Consider the following 24,690-nt stretch of genomic DNA (forward strand, 5'->3'; position numbering starts at 1 on the left):
CTCTACCGACGAAGACGTGCTGCCGCGCAATTTAGCGTTCCGGCACGATGCTCCGTAGAAACCGAGTAGGGCTTAATATAACTTCCACACTCCCGCTACATCTTAGACTGCATCATCACTTACCACCAGGTGAGATTGCAGTCAAGGGCTAACTTGAAGACGAATTAAAAAAAAATTACATTACCGCCCTAGTGCATCAACATTTCTCTCCTTAATTCGAATGTTTGTTTACTATACACCCGAGAACATTGAACCTCCGCAATGTTTATTTTGATAACGCCAATGTATTCACCAGTAAACGCGGAATGATAGGCTATTTGGCATTTAGCCAATTATAACGTGATCCTTTTTTAACTATTAAAAAACCGTAAAAAAATCTGCTCGTATTTTAATTTGCAACTTTTGCCACTTTTATTCAATTTTTTTGAGTTTTCACTTCTATCTTATGGGTTTGTTTTTTTTAATTCGCTACAAGTTATTCTTTGCCCTCAAGTTCACTTGGTTTTAAATGATGATACACTTTAAGATGGTAGCGGGCTAACTTGTTACGGGTATGACTTTTGACAGTTGAATACGAAATTGCATGACGAAACATCTTTGTCGGTTTGGTAACTAGCCACGGCCGAAGCCTCCTACCTAACGATATCATAAAATAATTCTAACCAATTTATTTACTGAGAACAAAACTATTTGAAATAGTTACAGATTAATTGCACATTCGGACATAAGGTTAAATGAAAATTAAAATAAAATGGAAACCTCTAGAAAAAATTAAATGAAGCTAATTATCTCTAGTTATATATTATTATGTCAGTATGATATATATATATATATATATTAAGGTTTGACCTAATTGACTTAAAATATTGACCCCCTAAATAAAATGGTTGTTAGACATTAGCTACCAGGCGAACATAAATAGCACGCGATGGTGTCACGGCTGGGTATATTAAATTTAAAAAACTAAATTTTTTTTCACAATTACATTAAACATTTCGAGTGGTATAACACAAGAGTTTTTACTTTAGTACCTCTCCAGGCAGTTACCATTTATTAGCTCAGTAAAGGTAAAACTGTTTACTTGTTAGTCCTTCGTAGTAGACAATAAACTGAAATCTGTAATTTCTTTTTGAATCTTGAAAGCTGTTTCCTGCGGTTTACTAGCGACAACTAGGATTTGTGATATTTTTTTTCTAAAAGAGTAAGATCCCAGAGCGATAATACATATATTTTCAGTAGGCTGGAGGAAATAAGTTTTGACCTTAGGCTCTTATTATTCCTTCAATAGCTGCGTACTTGTGGGGTTTGCCCTGTAACACCTGGCCACTTGGTCGATCTAATGTCTATCCAATAGAGACTGGTAACTAAAAATATGATTTACTTAACTTTTTTTTTCTCCATAACACAAGCTACGCTTACTTTAGGACTAGATGGCGAAGTGTGTATTGTCGTAGTATATTAAACTAAAATTTAGATGGCTGATTTTTATATATTTTGTACAATATAACTCCGAAATACTACTTACAGTATCAGGCACTTTCCACGGACTAGAACTTTTATCAGACGCTTTAAAGCTATAGTAATAGGTTAATCAATCAGACAAATATAATAATCACAAAAATTATTCGCAAGAAATTATAAAAATTATATTTGTTGCCAATGTGTATGACATTGTGTCGGTGGGTATTTTGATATTCATATGGTTGTCATTTCAATACACTCGGACTTGCGAGAGACTCGGTCGATGTAAAGATACCTCCTGCACGGCAGGAGACAAACATTATATCCTCTGACGGGGGATGTAATTAACGTGTTAAAGCACGGAAACATGGATCAGGAGATGTTTACCCCCGTTTATAATTACACATACATTAATTGGTTATTATTTCAGTGCTTTGCACCAGTGCTCTGAGAGGTGATAAAGCTGTGGGAGAATATATGAATTTTTTATCCTTTCCCCTGGGAGATAATTTTCTCCTGCCCAAGCTAGCCGTGCAGCTTAGCCTTTATCAATAGATTAGCATCTCTTATTTTTATATTATCGTGATAAGTTACAATTAATCCATGGGAAATGGCAATCAATATAAATCACTAATTGGAGCGTTAGGGTGGGCGAAGTGAAAAGGGCCGTTAATTTCGCGCGCCCACGACACCATCGCGTGCAAATTATGTTCGCCTGGTACCTGATCCACATAGAAACAGTCGACCTACTTAGGTACCGGTCAGTTATAGTTAACTAAGTAACTAACTACGGTAAAATATTGTACTTTAATCTGACCTTTGAGGTCCTTAAGTGCTGGAGTGGCTACAATCATACTTGATGGTAAGTGATGATGCAACCTAAGATACCTAGGGTGGAACGCTTGCTTAGAAGAATCATATTGAATCTTAGTTTAGTTAGTGTCCATGGGATTTGGGGGAGCTTGAAGGGGAGGTTGGGGGAAGGGGTATAAATATGATATTTTATTTCACTACAAAGTTAACCCTTGACTACAATCTCACTTGCTGGTTAGTTATTATGCATAACCTGTTAGGGGTATGGCAGTTTATTGATTTCATACACCCATACATCTAAACGGTTTCTACGCGACATCGTACCGAAACGCTAGATCGATTGGCGGCACGTCTTTGTCGGAAGGGTGGTAACTAGCGACTTGCGAAGCCTCCCACTTAATAAACATAAACGAATGGCCCTCGTTTAAATAAACGTATGAATGGCTAACACTCAAGAACTGTAGCACGACGCGATTAAAAGCAAACGGCTCACGGTCGTTTTTCTAAAAAGCATCGCTGGATCAGAGAGGGTACTAAATGACTCCAGCGATTGCCGGAAAAATGGCGAGTATAGCACAATAACCGCGTGAACTTTTCGCATGTGCGTTCTTCACGTGATAAAACACTATAATGCACCTTATAATCATAACGGTAAAACCTATATTGGGTCGCGTCATGGATGGTTAGGTCAAAGGACTTAAACAATAACACTGACATACATACCTAAACATAAATTAGCTTAACAGCAACGATGTTTAAATACAGTGAACGCATCGTCGTCAGCAGCATATTTCAGTCTTTCATTCACGGGCACAAAATCTATCATCATCGACAAGTCATTACCGGCCCACTAAAAATCATAGGTCTCGTCTCAGAAAGAGGTTTTTTATTGTGGTATTTGATAGATGGAAAAAGGTAGCCCATCTCTTATAAAAAACTCAAACAATAACAAGTGTAACGAACTCGTCCTGCAACGTGCCATCCAGTGCCAGCTACCTTAAACGCTGGTGTTAAGCCTAATGGTGCCCGTTATTACACCGGAAACCACGTCCTTCTGACCGGAAAACAGCATGCAGCAATGCTGCTTTGCGGTAGAAATAAGCATTGCGGCAGTAGTTCCCCTGACAAGCTCTGTCACAAAAACCTTTACTACTACTCATGGCCGTAGTCCAACACGCTGGTCATATGCGGATTGGTAGACTTCACACACCTTTGAGAACATTATGGAGAACTCTCAGGTATGCTGGATTCCTCTCGGTGTTTTCTTTCACCGTTAAAGCAAGTTATATATTAAAACTTCCCATTGGCCGCAAAACCTCTTATCGACACGACACATAAAACAAATTGTTTTATGTGTCGTGTCGATAAGAGGTTTTGCGGATTTTTGAAAAATACTTTATATTTGAAATTTGAGAAATACTGCCTTCTACTGACTATTTTATTTTCTCCGCAATTGAGAAAATTTTTAATAATTAATTCGTCTCTACCATCCACCATACAGCCAAACGACACCCCCTATTTAGAAAAAAGCGGCGGGTCGGAATCAGATGTTTGCGATGAGAGGCCCGTAATTTTAAAGATAATGTAGTATTTGAAATAGTTATTATATATATATAGTGGTTAAGTAATTAATTCTTCGAACTATTCATAACACCGACCAACATACATAGATACACGGTGTTAATTATCTTGTTCATGAACATAGGCTGCCCACAGACAGTCAATATTATTGACAAAATAAATATTGAAAATATTTTGTACCAAGTAAACTTATTGTCAGGCAATATTATTGTCAATATGAGGAATAATTTCAATAATATTGACAGGACAGAAACACCCTTCAAAAACTTACAGTAAAAGAAAAAAAATCTTTGGAACGTAGGTACGTATAAATATTTGATAAAGTCCTTTCATTTGATACCTTTGGTGTATTTGACAACATTGTTGCTGAAATTTGTTGTCAACTGAGATACAAAATCGCCCTACTGTTATATCGCAGTATGTAACATTATGAATTTTATATGCGAGGTGGAGCATCTAAAACGTGAGAGATAAAGGAGGGTTCGCGTTAACTCTCGGCGTTCTAAATCGGGTGAGGTCAAGAGGTCCTCTATTTCGTACGACGAGGGCCCTCCTGCGCTCTTACCGGCTTCATGCATTGTGACAGTATAATATACCTACCTACGTTAAAAGTTAATAAAGGGGTTTCATAAATATAACCTCATAATCAATATGCTGAATATAAGCACTGTTATAAGGATATAACTTATTTCACTTTAAATACAATAGCATGAAACTGTCCACTTAAAACCACAGCGGTCACCGATGCGCCACGGAGGTCGCCAAGAATAGGAGAAGTTCACCCCCGTTCATTGTAACAAGTGTATTATTTGGCTATTATTTCAACCTGTGCGCCAATGCCCGGAGAGTCAATAGTGCTGTGGGAGAAGTTTATTTTGCCTCTTTCCCGCGCAAAACGACTCCTGCCCATCTAGGACCCGCACCACGGTAACGTTCCCGTGAGCTTTGACAAAAGTCTTTATCTCCAGGAATGAGGAAAAGTAACTGCCAATTTTAATAACAAATTAGTCACTTAATACATTTATGAAAATTACTGTTACTTTTGGTCACGTACGTACAATTCGCCGACATCAAACCGCAGTCTAAACCGCTAAAACGGGGCATGATATCTGGGCCAGGAAAAACCACTGTTTCGAACAAACCCTTCTACATTTACCTCCTATTTTAATATTAGCATAGGGAGGCTTCTTAGGGTAGTTACCACCCTACCAACAAATATGTGCTGGCAAGCGATTTGACGGCCGATTGGCGCAGTGGGCAGTGACCCTGATTTCTGAGTCCAAGGCCGTGGGTTTTAAAGATTCCCAAAACTGTACAATCATTCTAAACTGGAGTGGTTTTTGATGCTTCTGATATTGGTTTCTGTATGTTCTTAATTCTGTGTCGGCAATCTCTTTAAAAAGAAAAACTTAATTCTGTACTCTCAGTAATTCAAATTTACTACTCATATTTATGACAATAGGTATTAATTCCTCTATAGATAAGTTAAGTTAAAAGTCGCGTCCGTACTATGTTAATAATAGGTGTCCCCTCGCAGTACATCAACAAGATAAAACGAATCCTTTTTTTTCTTCAAATGTTTCACATCAAGGACATGACGTCATCGGGAGGAAACGAAAATGTCGCAGCGTGGAAGTCATCTTTCCCATAACTACCAACAATACACATCCAGAAATAAGTTCACCGCCACTCGCTCGTGACACCTTAAAAGGATAAGGAAAGGCGGTGGATGGGGATCAAGTTAAAATAGCCAATCTATAAACAGCTGTTGACGAAGTGGGAGCGTTGGCTTCAAGTTTACGCATTTTTATTGTGCCGCGTGATTACTTGTGGGCTACAATAGCTAGCGTCTGTGAATAAACTCTGCAATCATCGACAGACCTTAGGCTCCGATCTGAACATATTCCGCTCTTTGCGGAGGTTCAGTGGCGTGCGTATGCACAGGGTAATCAGATCATATAAAATGAAGAAAATCTCCTGTACGATTTATAAACACTTAATGCTTTTTATAACTCCTACAATGCCTATCCTTAAGTTTTTTATAACTCGTACTGGACATTTTTATCATTTTATATTATCTACATATCCTGTGCATACCCATAGAGGGTATGCACAGGGTATGCACGCCACATAATTCCTCTGAGTGTGCCCGGAACGAGGCCGAGAGGTCGGAATTAGTTTTAAGAGGGAATTTAAAATTAATCAATATATAGGACTGTAGAACATCATTGTTGCAAAAATGCTTTATTTCATAAACTTGTTTTATTAGCTTTAAAGCGGAGAGTAAATTAGTGATAGTTTTATTTGTTGTAATTTTGAAGACGGCCGATTGGCGCAGTGGTCAGCGACCCTGCTTTCTGAGTCCAAGGCCGTGGGTTCGATTCCCACAACTGGAAAATGTTACTGTGATGAACATGAATGTTTTTCAGTGTCTGGGTGTTTATATGTATATTATAAGTATTTATGTATATTATTCATAAAAATATTCCCCAGTTATCATAGTACCCATAACACATTGGAATAACGTTCCCAAAGGTGTGTGAAGTCTACAAAACCAGACTTGGCCAGCGTGGTGGACTACAGCATAAGCCCTCCTCGTTCTAGGAGGAGACTCGTGCTCTGCAGTGTCCCGTATGTCGAGTATTATCATCATTATTGTCATCCACCCATGGATGACAATAATGATGATAATACTCTAAGACCTCGCTTCTGTCGGCCTACTATCCTTCATCACATTTGTGCTTCACGTGAATCACAGCCGATTAGATCGATTTCCGTCGGACGGATGTACTGACTCATTCAATACAATATGCTAATTGAATCGACGTATCTAAGGTTCTGCGGAATCTTTGGCCTCGTGATGCGCATTTAAATCAAACTAACGGCTCGCCTGGGTTCGAATCCCGGGTGGGGCCAACAATAGTTATCTATTGTGTGCTTCCTTTTAAAGTATTTTCAGCACACGCGCCTTGGAGAGCACGTTAAGCCGTTGGTCCCGATTATTACCACTTACTTGAGATAATGTTCGGTAAAGCCCACCAATCCGCATAGGAGCAGCGTGGTGGGTCTATGCTCTAAAACCGTGTCTTGAGAGACGAGGCCTGTGCTTGAGTGTCATTAGGACATGGGCTGCGTACGATGAAGGAAAGAAAGTGTATTCTAACTTTAAAGTCACTTCGCAAATGAGGATCTCTGTCTACATGTGTAATGCACAGAAAATATAAGAATTCCAATGCCTTATAGAAAGTGCAAAGCATCGAGGGTTTACTGCTTACATTAGTTAACTATTCTACAAAACTTTCAACAAGTTGCTAACCGATCGTGTTCCAACAAGACTTCATAAATTGACAGCGACAGTTGTACACCGGTTTTGCATACCTGTCAATTCTGTACGGAGATATCAGGCAGGTACCTACTGAATAGCGCTTGGCAAACCTAGGAAATGCACGCCCTAAATGGGCACTATTATCATAAATAATTATTTAAACACTTCCTCGTCATTCTGCCAAGTGGAGCCGTGTTTGGTCTGCCGTCATAGCTACACTTCCTTTCCCAATTACCCTTAAGGTAGGAACTTTTTAGGAACGATGCTATAATCTCAACAGGGGAGTGCGATCTCGTGAGATTTTAGACATAATCGAGATTTCGTAAGCACTCGGCGACCTTGGCGGCCTCCGAAGCTTCTGGAGTGAGCACGTCCAAACGTACTACGGACGGTCTCAGGCCAACCAAGTGCGGAAACGGCCCAGGAACAGAAGTAGAAGAGATTGGGTAATTTAGACTAACTCTCGTTAATAATTCAAGAGGCTTAATCAGTTAGCCTTGTAAGTTTTAAGTCCGTAGTCTCAACTGATGGACATTGGGTATCTCGTGGTATGATTCTCTTCTTCCGTTTTGTTGATGTCACATCGTCGATGTCTATGATTTAATTCATATTCGAGAATGAGCTTCATGCGAGAATCTGCATTTTTTTAGGAAGTCAGACCTATGTTTATCATGTATAGTCATACTAGCTGTGGCCTGCGTTCCGATTTATTGGGGTTTTTTTATCAATCTCGTGGGAACCGTTATTTTCCCTGGGATAAAAGGTATCCTATATTACTCTATGCCAAAAGTCAAGTTGATTGGTTGCTTAGTTAGGACGTGAAGGAAGGACAGACAAACAAACATATTTTCGCCTTTATAATATAAGTATGAATTATCAATATCTCGATGAAGCACGTCAAATGGGACATAGTCTTTCATATAGATTTCCAGTTAGTGTCGTGCCATTTGCATGCAGCGACCTCCGACTCGCTTTGACTTGGGGGGTATGCTTTCCAGCCAGTCCAGCACCAAGAAACCCCAATGTCAAAGCTATGTGCCCCGCCGTTACCATATTAGCTTTATTATGACAATATAAGGTTATTATCGATAGCAACTATGTTCATCTATGACTTTTTAAATGAGGGTCAATGGAATGGCGGACGCCAACAACCGGACATCCGGTGATACCGTGCTTTTACCATTGCTAATTTATTATTCACTACTTAAAAACTATATGATGCAAATTATTTTATACAATGCAAATTAATTTTATAACTTAACAGGCCCTAAACCATACTAATATGATAATTATTGCGAAACTGTATTTTTTTATTCATCTACAAGTTAGCCTCTCAACTGGTGCAACCTGCAATCTCACCTGGTGGTAAGTGATAATGCACTCTACGATGGTAACAGGCTAACCTGTTATGTGGCAATAATATTAAAACCATACTGAATGGTAAATTTGCTTAGCGGCACATATTTGTTGATATGGTGGAAACTAGCCACGGCTGAAGCCTCCGAAGTAAACCAGAGACAATTAAGAAATTATAAATTCCCAAAATGCACTTTTTGGGGTTAAAGTGTTTTTTTTTTTGTAACTTTAATTGCCAAAAGTTGGCATAGTCTGTGGATGAGGCTATAGGATACTTTTATCCCATGTAAGCACTCAGAGACAGTAAATAAATAATAATAATAAATAAATATTTTACGCCAATACACACATCGCTATCTAGCACCAAAGTAAGCGTAGCTTGTTTTACGGGTACTAAGATGACAAATATATATTTTTATGTATAATATACATAAACACTTATGATATACAGATAAACACCCAGAAACTGAAAATCATTTATGTTGATCACACAAACATTTTCCAGTTGGGAGAATCGAACCCACGGCTTGGAGTCAGAAAGCAGGGTCACTGCAAACTGCGCCAATCGGCTGAAAACAGTGTCTGTTAGATTTATACCTAAAATAAATTAAAATTTGTTATGTACAACTTAATAGCAGATCTTTTGATGGCAATATTTTGCATTGAGAATTTTCAATAAAGACAGACTTTACTTTTTGGTCCAGGAATATAAATAACCAAAACCAACCCGGGCAAAGTTGGTGGTAACAACTAGTAGGACATAATTTTACATTTTTTTAATTCAAAAAATTATTATCGAAAAGGGTTATCGAGTCTTCCGGTGATCCTAAAGCGGGCTGATACCTTGGCCAACAAATTAGTTTGGCCATCCAAAGGGGCAATGCTGCCAGCATCTTAGGAACTGTGCCTCACTGCGGTGGTTTCGAAGACGTTTTAGATTTTATTTAGTTTTAAATAGTTTATTTTAGGTTATATTTGTTAAATTAAATTAAATTAAAGTACTCCCTGGTGGAAATAACTATAAATATCCGATGCGTCATCATACAACATTCAACACTATTTTATTTTAAGTTTTATTAAAATTGTGTCCTAAAAATTGGTCTTGTCGTCTGGTGATCCAAGAGCTGGCACCTTTTTAGCCCAAAGGCTAGGCAAAGGCAATAGTACGAGCATTTTTGGTATCATGCCCATTAGTGAAAATTAAGATGGCTTTATATTTTTTATAAATATCATGTTAAGTTTGCAATTTTTATTATTATGTTTATTTTCATGATCTAAAAGATACAACACCTGGTAAAATTTCAGTACACAGCTATTGGTTTAAGTAGTACAGAGTTAACTATTGTCTTGGAATTGATTTTTCTGTTCGAAACACATTTTTAATATCCTTTTCAAGCAAGTGCGGATCCAGTTTTGGCGCCAGGAGGGGGTGACATAGTCATGGTCAAGTCGAGAACTTATAATTTAATTTTGATGCCAATAGATAGAAGTGAAAAGTAGGTATTTTATTAATGTACCTAAGTACTGTACTTAAAATTTTGTATTCTTTATTTTACACTTGCAAAACTTAACCTAAATAACTTGTACATATACGCATACGTAATGCCATCTTCTCTTGAAGACATCCAGAGAAGAATGATCACTCACGGAATGAGGCAGCCTATTTATATTCCATAACCATGGTGAATGATTTGCCATAACAGCTAGAGGTATGTCGAGGGGTATGACGCAAAACTCCGCCAGAGTGAAGGGTTCAACAAGCTAAGGGGGGGGGTCATGACCCTCATGAGCCCCCCCCCCCCCCCCCCCCCTGGATCCGCCGTTGTTGTCAAGGGTAACTTGTCCACTCTCATGTCTTAAGAGTGTGATATGCGGGATTAATTTCAGCTATACTTTTCACAACCTTTTTTTTTTGGGTTTTTTTTTTTTTAATTTGTTTGATGGCTTAGCATCATCAAGTTCATTATACATGAAATTTTATATTTTTATAAAGTGTGTTTACCTACAATCGGAGGAATGTCTACAAAACCTTTAAATTATTTTTTATTCGAATTTTTTTTTTCATATAAAGTTTTCCAAGTTTTTGCTAGTTTACATTTTGTTCTATTGAGAAAAAAAAATTATACTGCACTACAAACATAAGATAACTATTTAGTCAAAATATGGTTACGAATATCAGTACGTATATGTTTTTGCTATCATGTAGAAAAAAATATTTTTGTTTAGTTTAAATTCCTTCAACCTCATTTAGCAGCATGCCATTTAAAGCTTTTTTTTATGTTGTCCGTATAAATATATATATATATAAATGACTGCCTTCTTCATAAAATTGGAATCTTGTAGACAATTCTGAATGTATACATGATATTTTAAGTTATCTATTATTTTTTTTTTATTTTAGGAATAACTTTAAATAAAATGCAAATTTAGAAGGTAATCCAGTATTGATACAATTTTGTTCAGTCTTCAGACTTACTCAATCAACAACCGATTAGTTCTAAATATTGACAATATTAAGTACTTTTTAACTTGAATACATTGCAGAAACTTATTCTATTATTTTATTTTGTAACTAACATTACGGCTTTTTATTATGATTTATGGGATGGGCTATTTATTATAGAGCCTTCAGAACGAGAAGTAATCAAATAAAACGTTGACTTACTTATTTGTTGGGCTTCGATCTCCTTTGTCAGGAACGAGAGAAACACGTACAACACAATCCAACTCAAGCCATCACTGCACAAAAACATTTTAATATGCAAAACTCTTTGTAATATTTCACATTGAAACTAGTTTATAATTTTTCATATAAATTCAAGCAAACTAAAAAGAAAATTAGTTTAATAGTTCGTTTTCTACAGAAACAAGGCACAACACAAAATTCATGACGCCTACCGAAATTAGTAAACCGTACTGAATATTTTGACATTGACTTTTCAAGATTGACATGACAGTTGACACGACTTGTCAGTATGGTGACAGTTGATAACATTTCCATATTGTTTATTGTTTATTGTTATTAGGTACACAAAACGGGTAATAACTAAAAGTAGATCTAAATATAAGTAATAACAAGTTTTGTTCTAAGCTACAACCCAAAGTATGTGTACACAACTTGGAATTAAATTAAACAGAAAGTAAAGATAAAATTAAAGTTGAAACAAAAAAGAAACACTTAAATAATAATATATATATTATTTCCCTAAAGATTATGTGGAATAGTGCTTAATAATTTGATTTTTTAAAATATTTATCCTTTTGTTAATCTGTCTCTGTATTATATACTTTATTTTTTCTATTATACTTTATTTTTACGCTCCGTTGCGCTTGTATACTCATTGACGTTAAAGATTTAGAAATTTTGTTTAAAACTAGAACAAAAACTGAATGGTCAAAGAAAATGCGTTTAATAGAATAAAATGTCGGGTTGTGTTTATTTACACCATCTTGACTACGAAATGCAACTAACGACTTAGTCTGTGGTTAAGGTACTAAAACTCCGGGGAAAAACATAAAGATAATATCGATTTCCGTTACTTTTGCATCATTCAATTTCGTGCATTCTTATTGGGTATTAAAATCATATGGGAATAATAGTTGATTGGGCATTGTAAATTGTTATTTTTAATGTCTGAGGGTAATGATCACGAAAACCCTCTGCAGTTGTGTATAGTAATCCAGGAACACCGTATGCAACTTATTTTGTAACGGCAAGTACGTAATAGTTTTTTTTTCTTATTGAACGCCTAAATATGGGCTGGTAGGTAGGCTCAGGAATTTATCCCAGGAAAAATCTTTATCTAACATTTTCGGCCTCCCCAGGCATCGTTACCAAACCAGCACCTCGTTACTAGTCTATAGGCTATAAGCATTTTTTTCTATTGTATACTGCCCGAATCTAACTTTGTCTTCTCGAACTTAGTGCGTTTCGTTATGCAGAATTCAATATCAGCGCGAGGCTACAATCGCAAGTCGCAACTAGGTATAATTTTCGAAGTTCCACGATGACAAAGTTTGAATCGTTATATCGTTGTTCGTTCGACGATTCGAAGTTTAAAATAATGGATTTTAAACTAATTTGTTTTAAAATAACTATTTACAGGATCACAGGTCTATCATGGAGTTCGAGTTTCATGAAAACGGAGTTCTCACCGGCGTCGCAGGCTCCTTTTGCCTGCTTTGTGAGAAGTACATTACAAAAACCGATCTAACTGTTCATATTGCAAATTCAGAGCATAAAGAGAGATTGGCGCCATCTGCTTATTTAGACAAATATAAAGATGACCGCATTCGAAAGGTAAGTTACTTTATTTTAAAAATGTTTTGACCAACGACTTTGATTGATTATATCGATGGTTTTGACGACCTCCCTAGAACAGTGATAAGCGCTGTGTTCTTTGGAGTGTGAGGTCCAGGATTAGATCGCCAGGGGAAATTTGGTATTTCTTATTTATTTTTATTTATTTATACACTTTATTTGTACACCACAAATAGTAAAAAAGAACAATGAACACAACAAAAATAAACTTAAAAAGTAGGATACAAAGGGCGGCCTTATCGCTTAGTAGCGATCTCTTCCAGGCAACCTTAGGATTAGGAAAACCAAGGGAAACCGATTGGTGGGGTGTATTATTATTATATAGGTACATTACTTACGAACAATTACACACTAATACTTATCAAGATTACACACATAAAATACTAATAATAATAAATATAAAAAATATTAACAAATAGGTAGGTACCTATATAGTAAAACATACTTAAATATGAGTAAGAGTTGATCACTGTCGTCTTTATTGCTCAAGATAATGGGCTTTAACAGCATTTTTGAATATGTCTAGTGACCTTGACTGTCGTATGCTTTTTGGGAGTGCACAGTTCAGTAGCTTGAACAATGAATGAATGCTTATAAAACTTAGTTTTATGATACGGCATGCTCAAAGTCAGCGTACGAACAGAACGTAAATCTGACTGCACTCCAAGAAAATTAAATTTCTCCTTTTGGTAAGAGGGAGTTTTAGGGTTCAATAACACACAGTACAGAAGCGACAGAACATGCAGATCCCGGCGATTCCTTAATATTGTGCTCTGAATTTTCTCTGGTCTGGTTTTGTGGGCGGCTTCGGTAGTGGTTCGTTACCATTCTACTGACCATGAACTGTCCAGCAATTTAACGATCTGTAGGCACGATGCTGCGTAAAGCTATTAGGAATTTGGGTCTATAAAACTTCTATACCCCTAACAAAAAAATATATAACGACACACACATCGCAAATTAGCCCCAAAGTAAATTTATGAATAACTAGCGTACCCAGCCCGCTTCACCGGGCTAGATTTTGCTTTATTTTATTTAAACAATAAACTTACATCATTAAATTTTTAATAACAGTTGTATTTGACAGTTTGACAGTTCAAAAATAGGAGTGCTCCGACCGTCACCAAACTTTACAGGATTTACTCGCCAGGTCGCCAGGTCAATCCAGAGATTCCCTGAAAGTTCATTGAAATCGGTCCAGCCGTTTCGGAGCCTATACGGAACAGACGGACACACTTTCTCTTTTATATATATCTTAATATATGTATATAAATCTCCTGTCACGATGTTTGTCCGCGATGGACTCCTAAACTACTTAAGCGATTTTAAATTAAATTGGCACACCGTGAGCAGTCTGGTCCAACTTAAGAGATAGGATAGCTTAGATCTTTAATTATAGTCGCACTTTTATTTTATTGCAGATTATTTGTCTATAATTAATTGACAACATGTTATATATACTACTATACTCATTTAAGGCTTAGCGATTCTGAATACTTTAAAAACAAAATCAAACGCAGACGAAGTCGCGGGCAACAGCTAGTATGTATATATATATATAAAACACAAGTACACATAAATACTTATATTAAACACATAAACACCCAGACACTGAAAAAACATTTAAACATTCATCACACACACAATTTCCAGTTGTGGGAATCTAACCCACAGCCTTGGATTCAGAAAGCAGGGTCGATGCGCCAATCGGCCGGCAAGTTAGCATTTTACCATCTGGGGGTAGGATTGCAGTCAGCTAACTACTGAGTCTAGCTAGTCGGCTAACTTGCACTTTGTGGAATACAGAAAATATATCTTCATTCAGATGAAGAAAACGTGGGTAATATTTTTATTCATTTGCATAAATATTCATACACATTTTAGGTTAAAATGGGCTACTACTGTGAGCCTTGTAACATATTAATACAAACATCATCAAAAGTTGGCGTTCATGTAGGTGATACTACACATGATAAGAACAAAACTTATCATCTAGTAAGAGAAGTAGATAAAGGATTGGTTGCATTTGATGATATATTAATAGAGAGGCAAACATGGAATGGACAGAATGTGGAATCTTGTTATGTTTGTAATGTGGAATTTTCTGATGAGAACAAACATTGTAATGAATCATCTCATATTCTGAACATCATACAGAGTAAATTGGAACTCAAGAGGGGCAAATATGTTTATCGCAAGGTAAGTTTTTTATTACTTAATTATTTAAATCAGAACGGTAAGAAAGATTACAATGTTAAAATCAATAGCTGTAAACACTAACTCAGTTTTAAACATATTCTCAATTTTACCATACACCTTTACGATCCTGTTTGCAACTAATGGATGGATATAATACATTACAGAAATAATCTAAAATTATATAACATATTCTTAAAACTAACTTTGAATGATTTAATTCGTAAGTTCCTATGGTCACTGGTCAAAAATTTAGAAGGTAACATATAGCTGATGTGCGTTGGTTAAAAATCTAAAATATTGTTTATTTCTCATGAGAAATTATTATTTTCGGTAACCATTGATTTGATGAATTGCTACCTACCTAAGCTTACATTTGTAGCATATAATGTGATATTTTTTATCCTAGAAAAAATTAGTTCTTGAGTTATTATGAGACTCCAAAACAAATGCAGCCAAGTTTTAGGCAAAAATATAGTTCAAACTGTAGTTACTTAATTTTTTAACTGACTTCAAAAATTCTATTGGTATTTTTTATTTTTAATCAACCTGTTTTCAGATTGATGATGTAGTTTTGAATTGCCTTATCTGTAACAGTTTAATCACTGTAGATTCAAAGGAATCTCATGCAGAAGACTCCGATCATACAAATAATTTCATTAAATGCCAGAATAATTATAAAAAATTCAAAATACAGAGTGCACACACAAATACACTAAGAGAAATTATACCTACTAAAACAGAATTAAGGGGAAAAAATGGAGAAGAAATGAATACAGATAATATGAAGTTAGATGTTTCAATGGATAATTGTAATGGAGAAGATTATCAGAAAACTGAAAGTGATTGTCAAAAGATCATTGTCTTCAAAGTTCAGAATGCACACACAGAGCATACACCCAAAGGTACCACTGATACTGAATTAAGTGTTGGAGTGAATGGAGAATTAACCAAAGCTGATTCTAAGAAGTTAGATGTTGCAATTGAAAATTGTAATGACGATGGAGTAGAAATTGATAAGGAAAACAAGAAAACTGAAAGTGATTGTCAAAAGGTCAATGACTTCAAAGTTCAGAATGCACACACAGAGCATACACCCAAATGTACCACTGATACTGAATTAAGATTTGGAGTGTATGGAGAAGGAACCAAAGCTGATTCTAAAAAGTTAAATGTTGCAATTGAAAGTTGTAATGACAATGGAATAGAAACTGATAAAGAAAACAATAAAACTGAAAGTGATTGTCAAAAGGTCAATGACCTCCAAGTTCAGAATGCACACATAGAGCATACACCCCAAGCTACCACTGATACTGAATCAAGTGATGGAGTGAATGGAGAAGGAACCAAAACTGATTCTAATAAGTTAGATGTTGCAATGGAAAATTGTAATGACATAGTTTCGCCGCAAGAAGCTTTGAAAAGTGCAATGCAATTCGCCCATGCAAATCATATGAAATACAAGCGCAACAACACATATTGCAAAGTTTGTAATGTTAAGATCGCATCGTCCCTTTTAAGGCTCAAAGAGCATGTTGCAGAAAAAAAACATCAAGAAAAAGCTGCACGATGCTCTGAAGTTGTTATCAAAAAGGTTCCTTTCATTGAATTTTTTGATAGCGAATTCACAGTGAAGTCTTTATTTACACGTGATACTATAATTAATGAAAATTTTTGTTTGACTTATGCTAGCTTTCAAACAATTAGTCAACATGGAATGAAATTTAGATGTCAGATATGTGAAGTCTCTATGGAGGGAGAAAATAAAGTATTTTTCCATGCAAGTCAGTGGGAACATACTAAAGGGATTCAACAAGCGTCTGTCCTCACAACGTTTAAAGAGGAGTTCGTGAGAGAGGTAAGTTCTATTCATTTCAGTGCAAATAAACAGTCTTACATACATATAAACATTTCGCTCTGGCCGCGGTTGATAGTGAGGGGCAGGTTGGTTCCGAAATTTTAAAATTGGTTTTAAACTCATAAATTTCTCATTTTCTCCAAATGTACTTATAACATTGACTTAATATGAATTGGACGTCGAGTCTTATACAAAATTTACGAAAAAAGGGTACTGAGTAGACCCATACATGTGTAGGAACTTTAAAAAAATTAAAACATTTCTATCCGAATCTATCTGCTATAATCATTTGTTTGCAACAATCATATCCTTATGCAGCTTCGACCATTCCGAGCGATAAGTCAAAATCATCAGGAGTAATGGAATAGCTATTATTTTGTAATTTTTCTTGCATATGTAAATAAATATTTATTACCTAATTGAATTATTTCATGAACAATTCACCACATAAATTTACTTAAATATATTCTATCATTGCCTTTTGGAATTCCTGGGGGAATTTCGAATATCGCGATTTGGTTTAATCTATATAAATATTTATATAACGGTGAAGGAAAACATCTTGAGTATACCTGCATACCTGAGAGTTCTCCATAATGTGCCCTACGGCCTTAACCCCTTCTCAATGTGGGAGGAGACCCGTGCCCTTTAGTGGGCCGGTAATGAATTGATATGATGATGATGATGATGATATAAATAAAAGTGTGTATAATGTAAAAATAACAGCTTTTTACTAAATGCTTATGTAAGTCATTAAAAGTACTGTGTATAAACTACATTTAAAAACATAATTAGTTTTTTAATTATTTGTCTGTCTGTCTGCTTGTTCCGGCTTATCAAAATGTCTTCAAAGATTTTGGCAAAGCTTTCGCTGGCAAGAAGCTGATGATAAGAAGTATCCTACGTTTTTGTTTTTTTTAAACCGAAACATCATCACTCATAGAAATTCAGCCGAATACAGTGATAGTAGATGGCAGTTCAGTTTGTCTCTTTTTTTTTCTATGCAGCGCAACGCGTACGAAAAAGACAGGTATGCTACTTTTGTTTATTCATTAGTTTAGTGATGGGTTTCAGATTTAATGCAAATTTAAATAATTACTGTGTTTTTAAGCAAAATAATAGTTTAAAATGAAACAACGATACGCCATGATCTTTTCTCATTTTAGTTGAATAGTTTTTGCATGTTTTACTCCATCAATATGTCTGTAATCTGTTAGTCGATCAAATGAAGCCTGGCGCGTAATTCATACAGTTTTTAGGTCGGACGTTTTTAGCTCTGACCTGAAGTCCATTCATATTACGTCAGTGGTACTTAAAAACACTAAAATTATAAAAATAAAAATCAATGAATGAATGAATATACTTTTATTGCACACCACAAAAAGTACATAGAAAAAAAGAAAAGTATAACAAAACAATGTGTCTTCTCTTGTTTCCAAGTTGTCTCATTGCAATAAGGAGCTTTGAAATAGCAGTTTCAATTTTTTGCAATGTTTCCTACTAGATGGCGTTACGGACACTGGTGGAATAAGACAGCATAGTCATAAAGCGAGTCGCGGGTTCAAATCCTGTCGGTTCTGAAATTATTATATGTATTTTTTAAAATTTATAAATTTTATATTTCCTCTAAAATGTAGGTAAAAACATAAAGTTGTCATTGCAATATGATAATATACATTTTTTTTTTCATTTTTCTGAGTGGTGTACAAATAAAGAGTATAAATAAATAAAAAATATAAAATTGTCTTAGCGTTGGTAGTCTACTGGACCTTTGGACTTTCGGGGAATTGGTTTGAGCTTTGGAAATCCTATCGGGGGCTTGTGTTCGATCCCCACATGGACATGCCCTTAAGTGTGGATTGATGTGCTGTTTTTTTGAATTTAAGCAATCAAAATGTCACTTGCTTTGAGAGAATACTCCATTGCTTACTCGAAGGGGTGCACTTGGCCAGAGTATTGGACTACGGCCTACGCCCTTTTCATTTTGAGAAAAGAGACCTGCCAGTAGGGTGACGGTAATGAGTTTATAATGATGCTTGTATAAATACAGCAGATACCTAAATCGTAAATTTACCATTTATAGATTCGGCCGGGGGTCTACCATTGTGGCTTTTGCAACTTCATTGAAGCGAGTATGACCGGCCTCAGAAATCATCTAAAATCCTTCATGCACGGAGCGAAAAAGAACGAGGCTCGAATTCGCCTTGGCAAAGGTTTGGCGGCCTTGCGAGAACATGAACAAAACGAATTTTTTGCTCGGTTATTTTACGGCGCCAGCCTACTTTAGTTTATATTTCTATCCATGTTCCTTGAGGTAGTTGAAACAACAATTCGATAAAATTACGTTATATTTGTCTATTTTTTCTTATCTGTTATTACCCTGCAATCAGTCCTCGACTAACAGCAGATGTTTTCTTAAATATTTTAATTATTTTATGACAATTTCTCATTGGAAATAGTCATATTGAGGAGATTTTTTTTTGTCTAGAAACATTGTATTCTTGCATGGCTTTGAATGCTAAAGCTAACTTGCTGTTCCGCCATTTGTATTTTATTTTTTTCAAAATGGCATCCATACCATGTTCATGCACGATCAAGTTGGAATAAATACAAAAATAATTCAACAGGACAAATGTTACTGGCGAGTTTCAGAAATGTAGGCTATCAAATATCCATATTAAAAGTGGCGCCATCTGTGAATAGCTAAAACTAAAAGTAAGCAGACAAATTGGCTCTATTATTGTATTTGTTTTCGATAGTAATGTACTTGAAAAAGTCCTGCAAACACCAGATATCTTGTGCCTTTGATAACTATAAAACCTTGGTACAGAGGAAATTCGTTTCGGTTTTGTTTTCAGTTTATACACAGAAGAACACCGGCAACACTGATAGTTTATATTTCGGAAACACGATATGGAACGTTTTGTCCTTATTATTAATTATTTATTTTGTTGCCCCAATGTTTTAGTTAGTTTTTATTTAGAGCTGGTAAAAAAATAAAAATGGCGGATAGAAGGTAAGCCAGGGTTTAAACTAAAATATTCAGATCCTTTTAATTTCGTTACACACCAAAATTAAAACTAAAATGTTTTGTTGTTTAAATAGGAATAAAAAAAAAACTATTTTTATTACAAACTTTATGTCCTGTTATTAATTTTCATTTCAATTCACATTTGACCTTCTAATAACTTGTTATCGTGCTTGAGTTGTATGAAAATATAAATAAATACAATAGTGATATTGGACCAAATATGTGATATGTAATCTAAGTACCAAAGTTAGTCTATATTTTAATGTTATTGAACGAGTAGGTAATAAGAGTACAATTTCACTAATTATGGGTAGAATTTTTAACAGATTCCTAAAGTAAAATTATGGTAAAAAGGTTATGATAAAAATACAAGAAGGTGGATAAGAAATATTTTGACCACACAAGTTTTTTAGATTATGTTGAGCATTCCTAAACAGTGTATAATATAAAATTGTTATATGCATTTTATTGACTATTTATAAAGTTTGGAGATGAATCTTTTAGTTCTTTATTTTATTAATAAGTTGAATTAATTATTCTCGAATCGTTTTTGTATTACCTACCTATTCGTTTAAATTGTGTTACTGCTTATTTTTGTTTATTTCTCTTGAATTATTACAATGTTATTCAATCAATAAATATATTTGATTAATTTTAATGTTACTAGTTACAAATACGTAATCATTTAATCATTTATAAGCTTTCTATAATTTGTTAATCTTGGCCTCCCTTAAGTGTTAAAATTTTGTTCAATCAATAAATATATTTTAAAAAGTATGTATTTTAAGTTTTAGTTTTTCTTATTTTTTTTATAAAAAACACTTTTTAATCCTCTCAATTTTGATGAGGATTTTCATTGAACGGTAAAGTACATTAGCGCCATCTAGTTACAATACAGGGAGACATTATTGTAAATACTTGAATATAGCTTTGAATTTTGCAAATTAGTGTTTGTTCAAAAAAGGTGCACAATCCACTGAGCGACTGGATCACATCCAAGGCCCCATTGCAGATTAAAAACTTGTCTGTATGGCAGCATTTATCCTTATCAACGTACATCACCTTCGAGGGCTTGTCGAGTTATCCCGAGCCTGTGGAGAGCTGAACTTATTATTCGCCTCGGCGGCATCCCTCCCAGAGTTCTTCGTACGAGCGTGAAGTGCTAGCCCAAATGGTTTGCAATTCTGTTAGGTACGAAGTGGTCTGTTTAGAGACTAGACAGTACGTTAAGGACGGTGGTCTGCGCAGGCCCTTGGGACGCTGCTAATGGGAAATTGTACGAAGAAGAAATCGTGGAAAGAACGCTTAAAGTAATATTTGCTTGCACACGGAACGTCATGCGCCTGAAATCTTGTTTCGTTGGGGGTAAACCGAAACGAACGAACGCCGCTACCCACACTCCGTTCTATTCCCTTACGACAGCTGTATTCTGATCAGCCGTCACACGGCAGTGGAGAAATTAAACAATAAACTACGCAAATTAAATTTTATTCATCTCTTCACAATTAAACTATAAAAGCTACTGGTGCAAATTCATCCTTACACAAATCCTCAATTAAGTAAATTGTCAGTTGTTAAAACTCTAATCGTTGAAAGTATGACTGCTCTATTTGCTGACTTATTTTAACAAGGAAAAATGGATAGTATTTTCGGGAATGTAAAATGTTACAACTGGTCGGAAGTACCATTGAATGGTTGCACTAGTGGTGACCTTATACATTCGGTCACAGACAAGTGCAAACAGATTTCCATGTGTGATATTTTGTACTTATAGATACATGCAATACATGATAATGGAACTTTCTTCGGTTTTAACGGGTACTTAAGATTGAGCAAATTTAAAACATACTCTATAGATCCCAACGTAATAGTAGTGGCACACTAACAAACAAAATTTAAAGTCAATCTAATCCAAAATCTACAGATAGCAGATTGAATTTAGTAGTGCTATACTTTTAGGAGCAGGATTGCCTAGTGGTAAGGACTTCGACCTCCCTCTCAGGGGGACCTTGAGAGGGTGGCCCGGGAATGCATCTGTAATTTTTTTCCCGAGATATGTGTACTAATTTTTAAGTATTATAGTCTTAAAAAAGTAATAGGCCCGTTTTGACATTTGTCATCGCGACGTAACTAGTTATGGAACCATCCGACTCGGTATTCGATACTCACGATAAATGAATTCAAGTTTGTATCAGTACTTGATTGTTATGATTATGTATTGTAAAGTGTTCGTTCGTTCAAAGTATTCCTTTAACTTCACAACCAATTCGCGTGACTGGCTGTTGATTATACGTCAACTTTTCAACATGTTGAAACAGAGTTCGTACTATATAACAACAAACACAAAAATCGAGTCAAATCACTATGTTTAAATGAATGTCCAAAGTAGAAGAGCCAAAGTTAACGTAATAGTAAACAATATATACTATCAAACTTAACGAGCGCACAGTCAACTTTACAAGATGGGGAACGAAAAACTGCGCAGTGCACGGGGACGCTTCAGTCATGTGCCGCTTTGTCAGATACATCTACTCAGACTCATTATTTAGAACCCAGTGTCGTCAATTCAAAATTTTATTTGCGGCTTTGAGAACCAAGCTCATTCTTTGCAGTAAAGATTACTACCCAATATTTAATTTCGATATACAGTAAAAAATGGTTACAACTCTAGTATAAAAAAAAAAGACTGAGAACGTCACTGTTTTCGAAACGTTTCGCAACAATTATAAATTGCATGCTACTATAAAGTAAGCGCAAAAAGAATACGCGCGATATATTCTTTCATATTATTTAACGTCACGTCGTAAAAAAATTTACGTATTTTTTAAAACACTGTATGCAATTGATTTTCATTTTATTGTTTCTTTCAGTTTCGTTCCAAGTTACATTCTATGGTCTTGCACAAATGTCAAAACGGGCCTATTAATTTTTTACGACTATAGTGTGCAATTATTCGTAAGTATGTATGCAATGATATTACACCCCACCAATCGGTTTCCCTTGGTTTGCCTTATCCTAAGGTTACCTGGAAGAGATCGCTAGTTAGCGATAAGGCCGCCTTTTGTATCCTACTGATTAGGTTTCTTCTTGTTGTGTCCCTTGTTTTTAATTTTTTGGCGTACAAATAAAGTGTATCCCTACTAATATTATAAATGCCAATGTGAGTTTGTTTGTTACGCTTTCACGCAAAAACTACTTAACCGATTCTCATGAAACTTTGTACACATATTCTTGGAAGTGTTAGAAGTAATAAAGGTTACTTTTTATCCCGACATTAAGCTCGGTTCCTTTGGGAGAGGGGATGAAGGTGATTGATGATTTTACACCATAACTCCGACAAATTATAACCGATTTAAATTATTATTTTTGTACTATACAAATTATAAATTGTGTTTAATTTTGCCCAAACTTTGTGTTGATCTGATGAATGTGGTTAGAGATAGAGGACAGAACTCCTCAGCGGACAGCAGCAAACCCCTCATTTAAGGCTTAGCGATACTGAATACTTGAATGCCAATTGAATGCCACATCAAAAAAAAAATCAAACGCAGACGAAGTCGCGGGCAACAGCTAGTAAATAAGTAAAATAGTTTAAGTTATTAAAATATCACGTGCTTTAACGAAAGCGTCGTGAGAAACCTGCATGCTAAAGAGTTAACAGAGGCGTGTGATGGCTACCAATATGCACTTGGTGGACTACAGCCTTAACTCTTCTCATTCCGACGGCCGATTGGCGCAGTGGGCAGCGACCCTGCTTTCTGAGTCGAAGGCCGTGGGTGTGATTCACACAACTGGCAAATGTTTGTGTGATGAACATGAATGTTTTCCAGTGTCTGGGTGTTAATATGATATTATAAGTATTTATATATATTATTTAGAAAAATATTCATCAGTTATCTTAGTACCCATAACACAAGCTACGCTTACTTTGGGACTAGTTGGCGGTGTGTGTATTGTCGTAGTATATTTATTTATTATTTATTTATTCCAAAAGGAGAACCGTTACCTGTAGTGTGCCGGAAAATGGTTTATGATGATGATACTTCCCCACTCTTCCGTTTATATAAGGTTAGCACTTCTGAATTCAATCTTTCAACTAAACATTTTGGATTAGAATCATGATTAACTTCGGGAGTTATTGTAATCTTTGATAGTAGTCTCTAGCCTTTTTTGATAATCCAAAGTAAAATGGAACTTAACACCTTATTACAAAGCTCAGATTCGTGATCACGTATACGTGACTAGAATTGACAGTACAGCTAGCGCTATGACCGGAATGTTTTTAAAATAAAATAATCAGAAATACAGAATTTGCGTTTCAAAAGCGAGACACATTAGGTCCATTTTACTTAAACGTTATAATGTTACAAATAAAGCATAAGTCATACATGAGCGCGTATGCCATACAGTCCTTTTTGTACAAGGTTTGCACGTATGCAGACGTGGAGACGCTCATATCAAAGCATTATACTTACATAGCAAAATAGACCTTACGTCACGTGATTTGGAGTCGCAACTTCTGTGTTACAAATATTTATCCTAAAAACGTTCTGACAAAAGCACTAGCTGTGGAATTGAGGACTTTAAAAGAATTACGATAAGATACATTTTACTTTTGAAGTTCCACAATATTTGAAAACCAGTCAGATTTTAAATATACAAATCTTGGACTAAAGTGTATACAGATCTGTCTGGTTTTAAGCAAATTAAGCTTGATATGTCTCTTAACTTGAATGTCGAAATAGCAA

The 24,690-nt window shown here is 35.5% G+C and overlaps 2 protein-coding genes across 3 annotated transcripts in view; one reads left to right on the forward strand and one right to left on the reverse strand.

Annotated features, from left to right (window-relative positions):
• LOC120634176 (disintegrin and metalloproteinase domain-containing protein 12-like) overlaps positions 1-11,429 on the reverse strand; it is a 93,177-nt gene extending 81,748 nt beyond the window's left edge. Inside the window, exon 1 of the mRNA XM_039904609.1 lies at positions 11,202-11,429. Within this exon, the coding sequence (XP_039760543.1) occupies positions 11,202-11,289 (88 nt within the window). The 5' untranslated portion in view covers positions 11,290-11,429. The remainder of the gene's footprint in view (positions 1-11,201) is intronic.
• Positions 11,430-12,092: 663 nt separating this feature from the next.
• On the forward strand, positions 12,093-19,263 carry LOC120634221. Of its 2 annotated transcripts, none has more exons than XM_039904692.1 (5): positions 12,093-12,253; positions 12,642-12,836; positions 14,742-15,056; positions 15,613-16,911; positions 18,995-19,263. In XM_039904692.1, the coding sequence occupies exons 2-5, from the start codon at positions 12,657-12,659 to the stop codon at positions 19,196-19,198; spliced, it is 1,998 nt and encodes a 665-aa protein (XP_039760626.1). In that variant the 5' UTR covers positions 12,093-12,253; positions 12,642-12,656; the 3' UTR covers positions 19,199-19,263. The 2 variants fall into 2 exon arrangements, with proteins under 2 accessions (XP_039760626.1, XP_039760627.1); XM_039904693.1 differs by lacking the exon at positions 12,093-12,253 and adding an exon at positions 12,338-12,521.
• Positions 19,264-24,690: the final 5,427 nt, after the last annotated feature.

Source organism: Pararge aegeria, chromosome 23, assembly GCF_905163445.1.
Source record: "Pararge aegeria chromosome 23, ilParAegt1.1, whole genome shotgun sequence".
NCBI lineage: Eukaryota > Metazoa > Arthropoda > Insecta > Lepidoptera > Nymphalidae > Pararge > Pararge aegeria.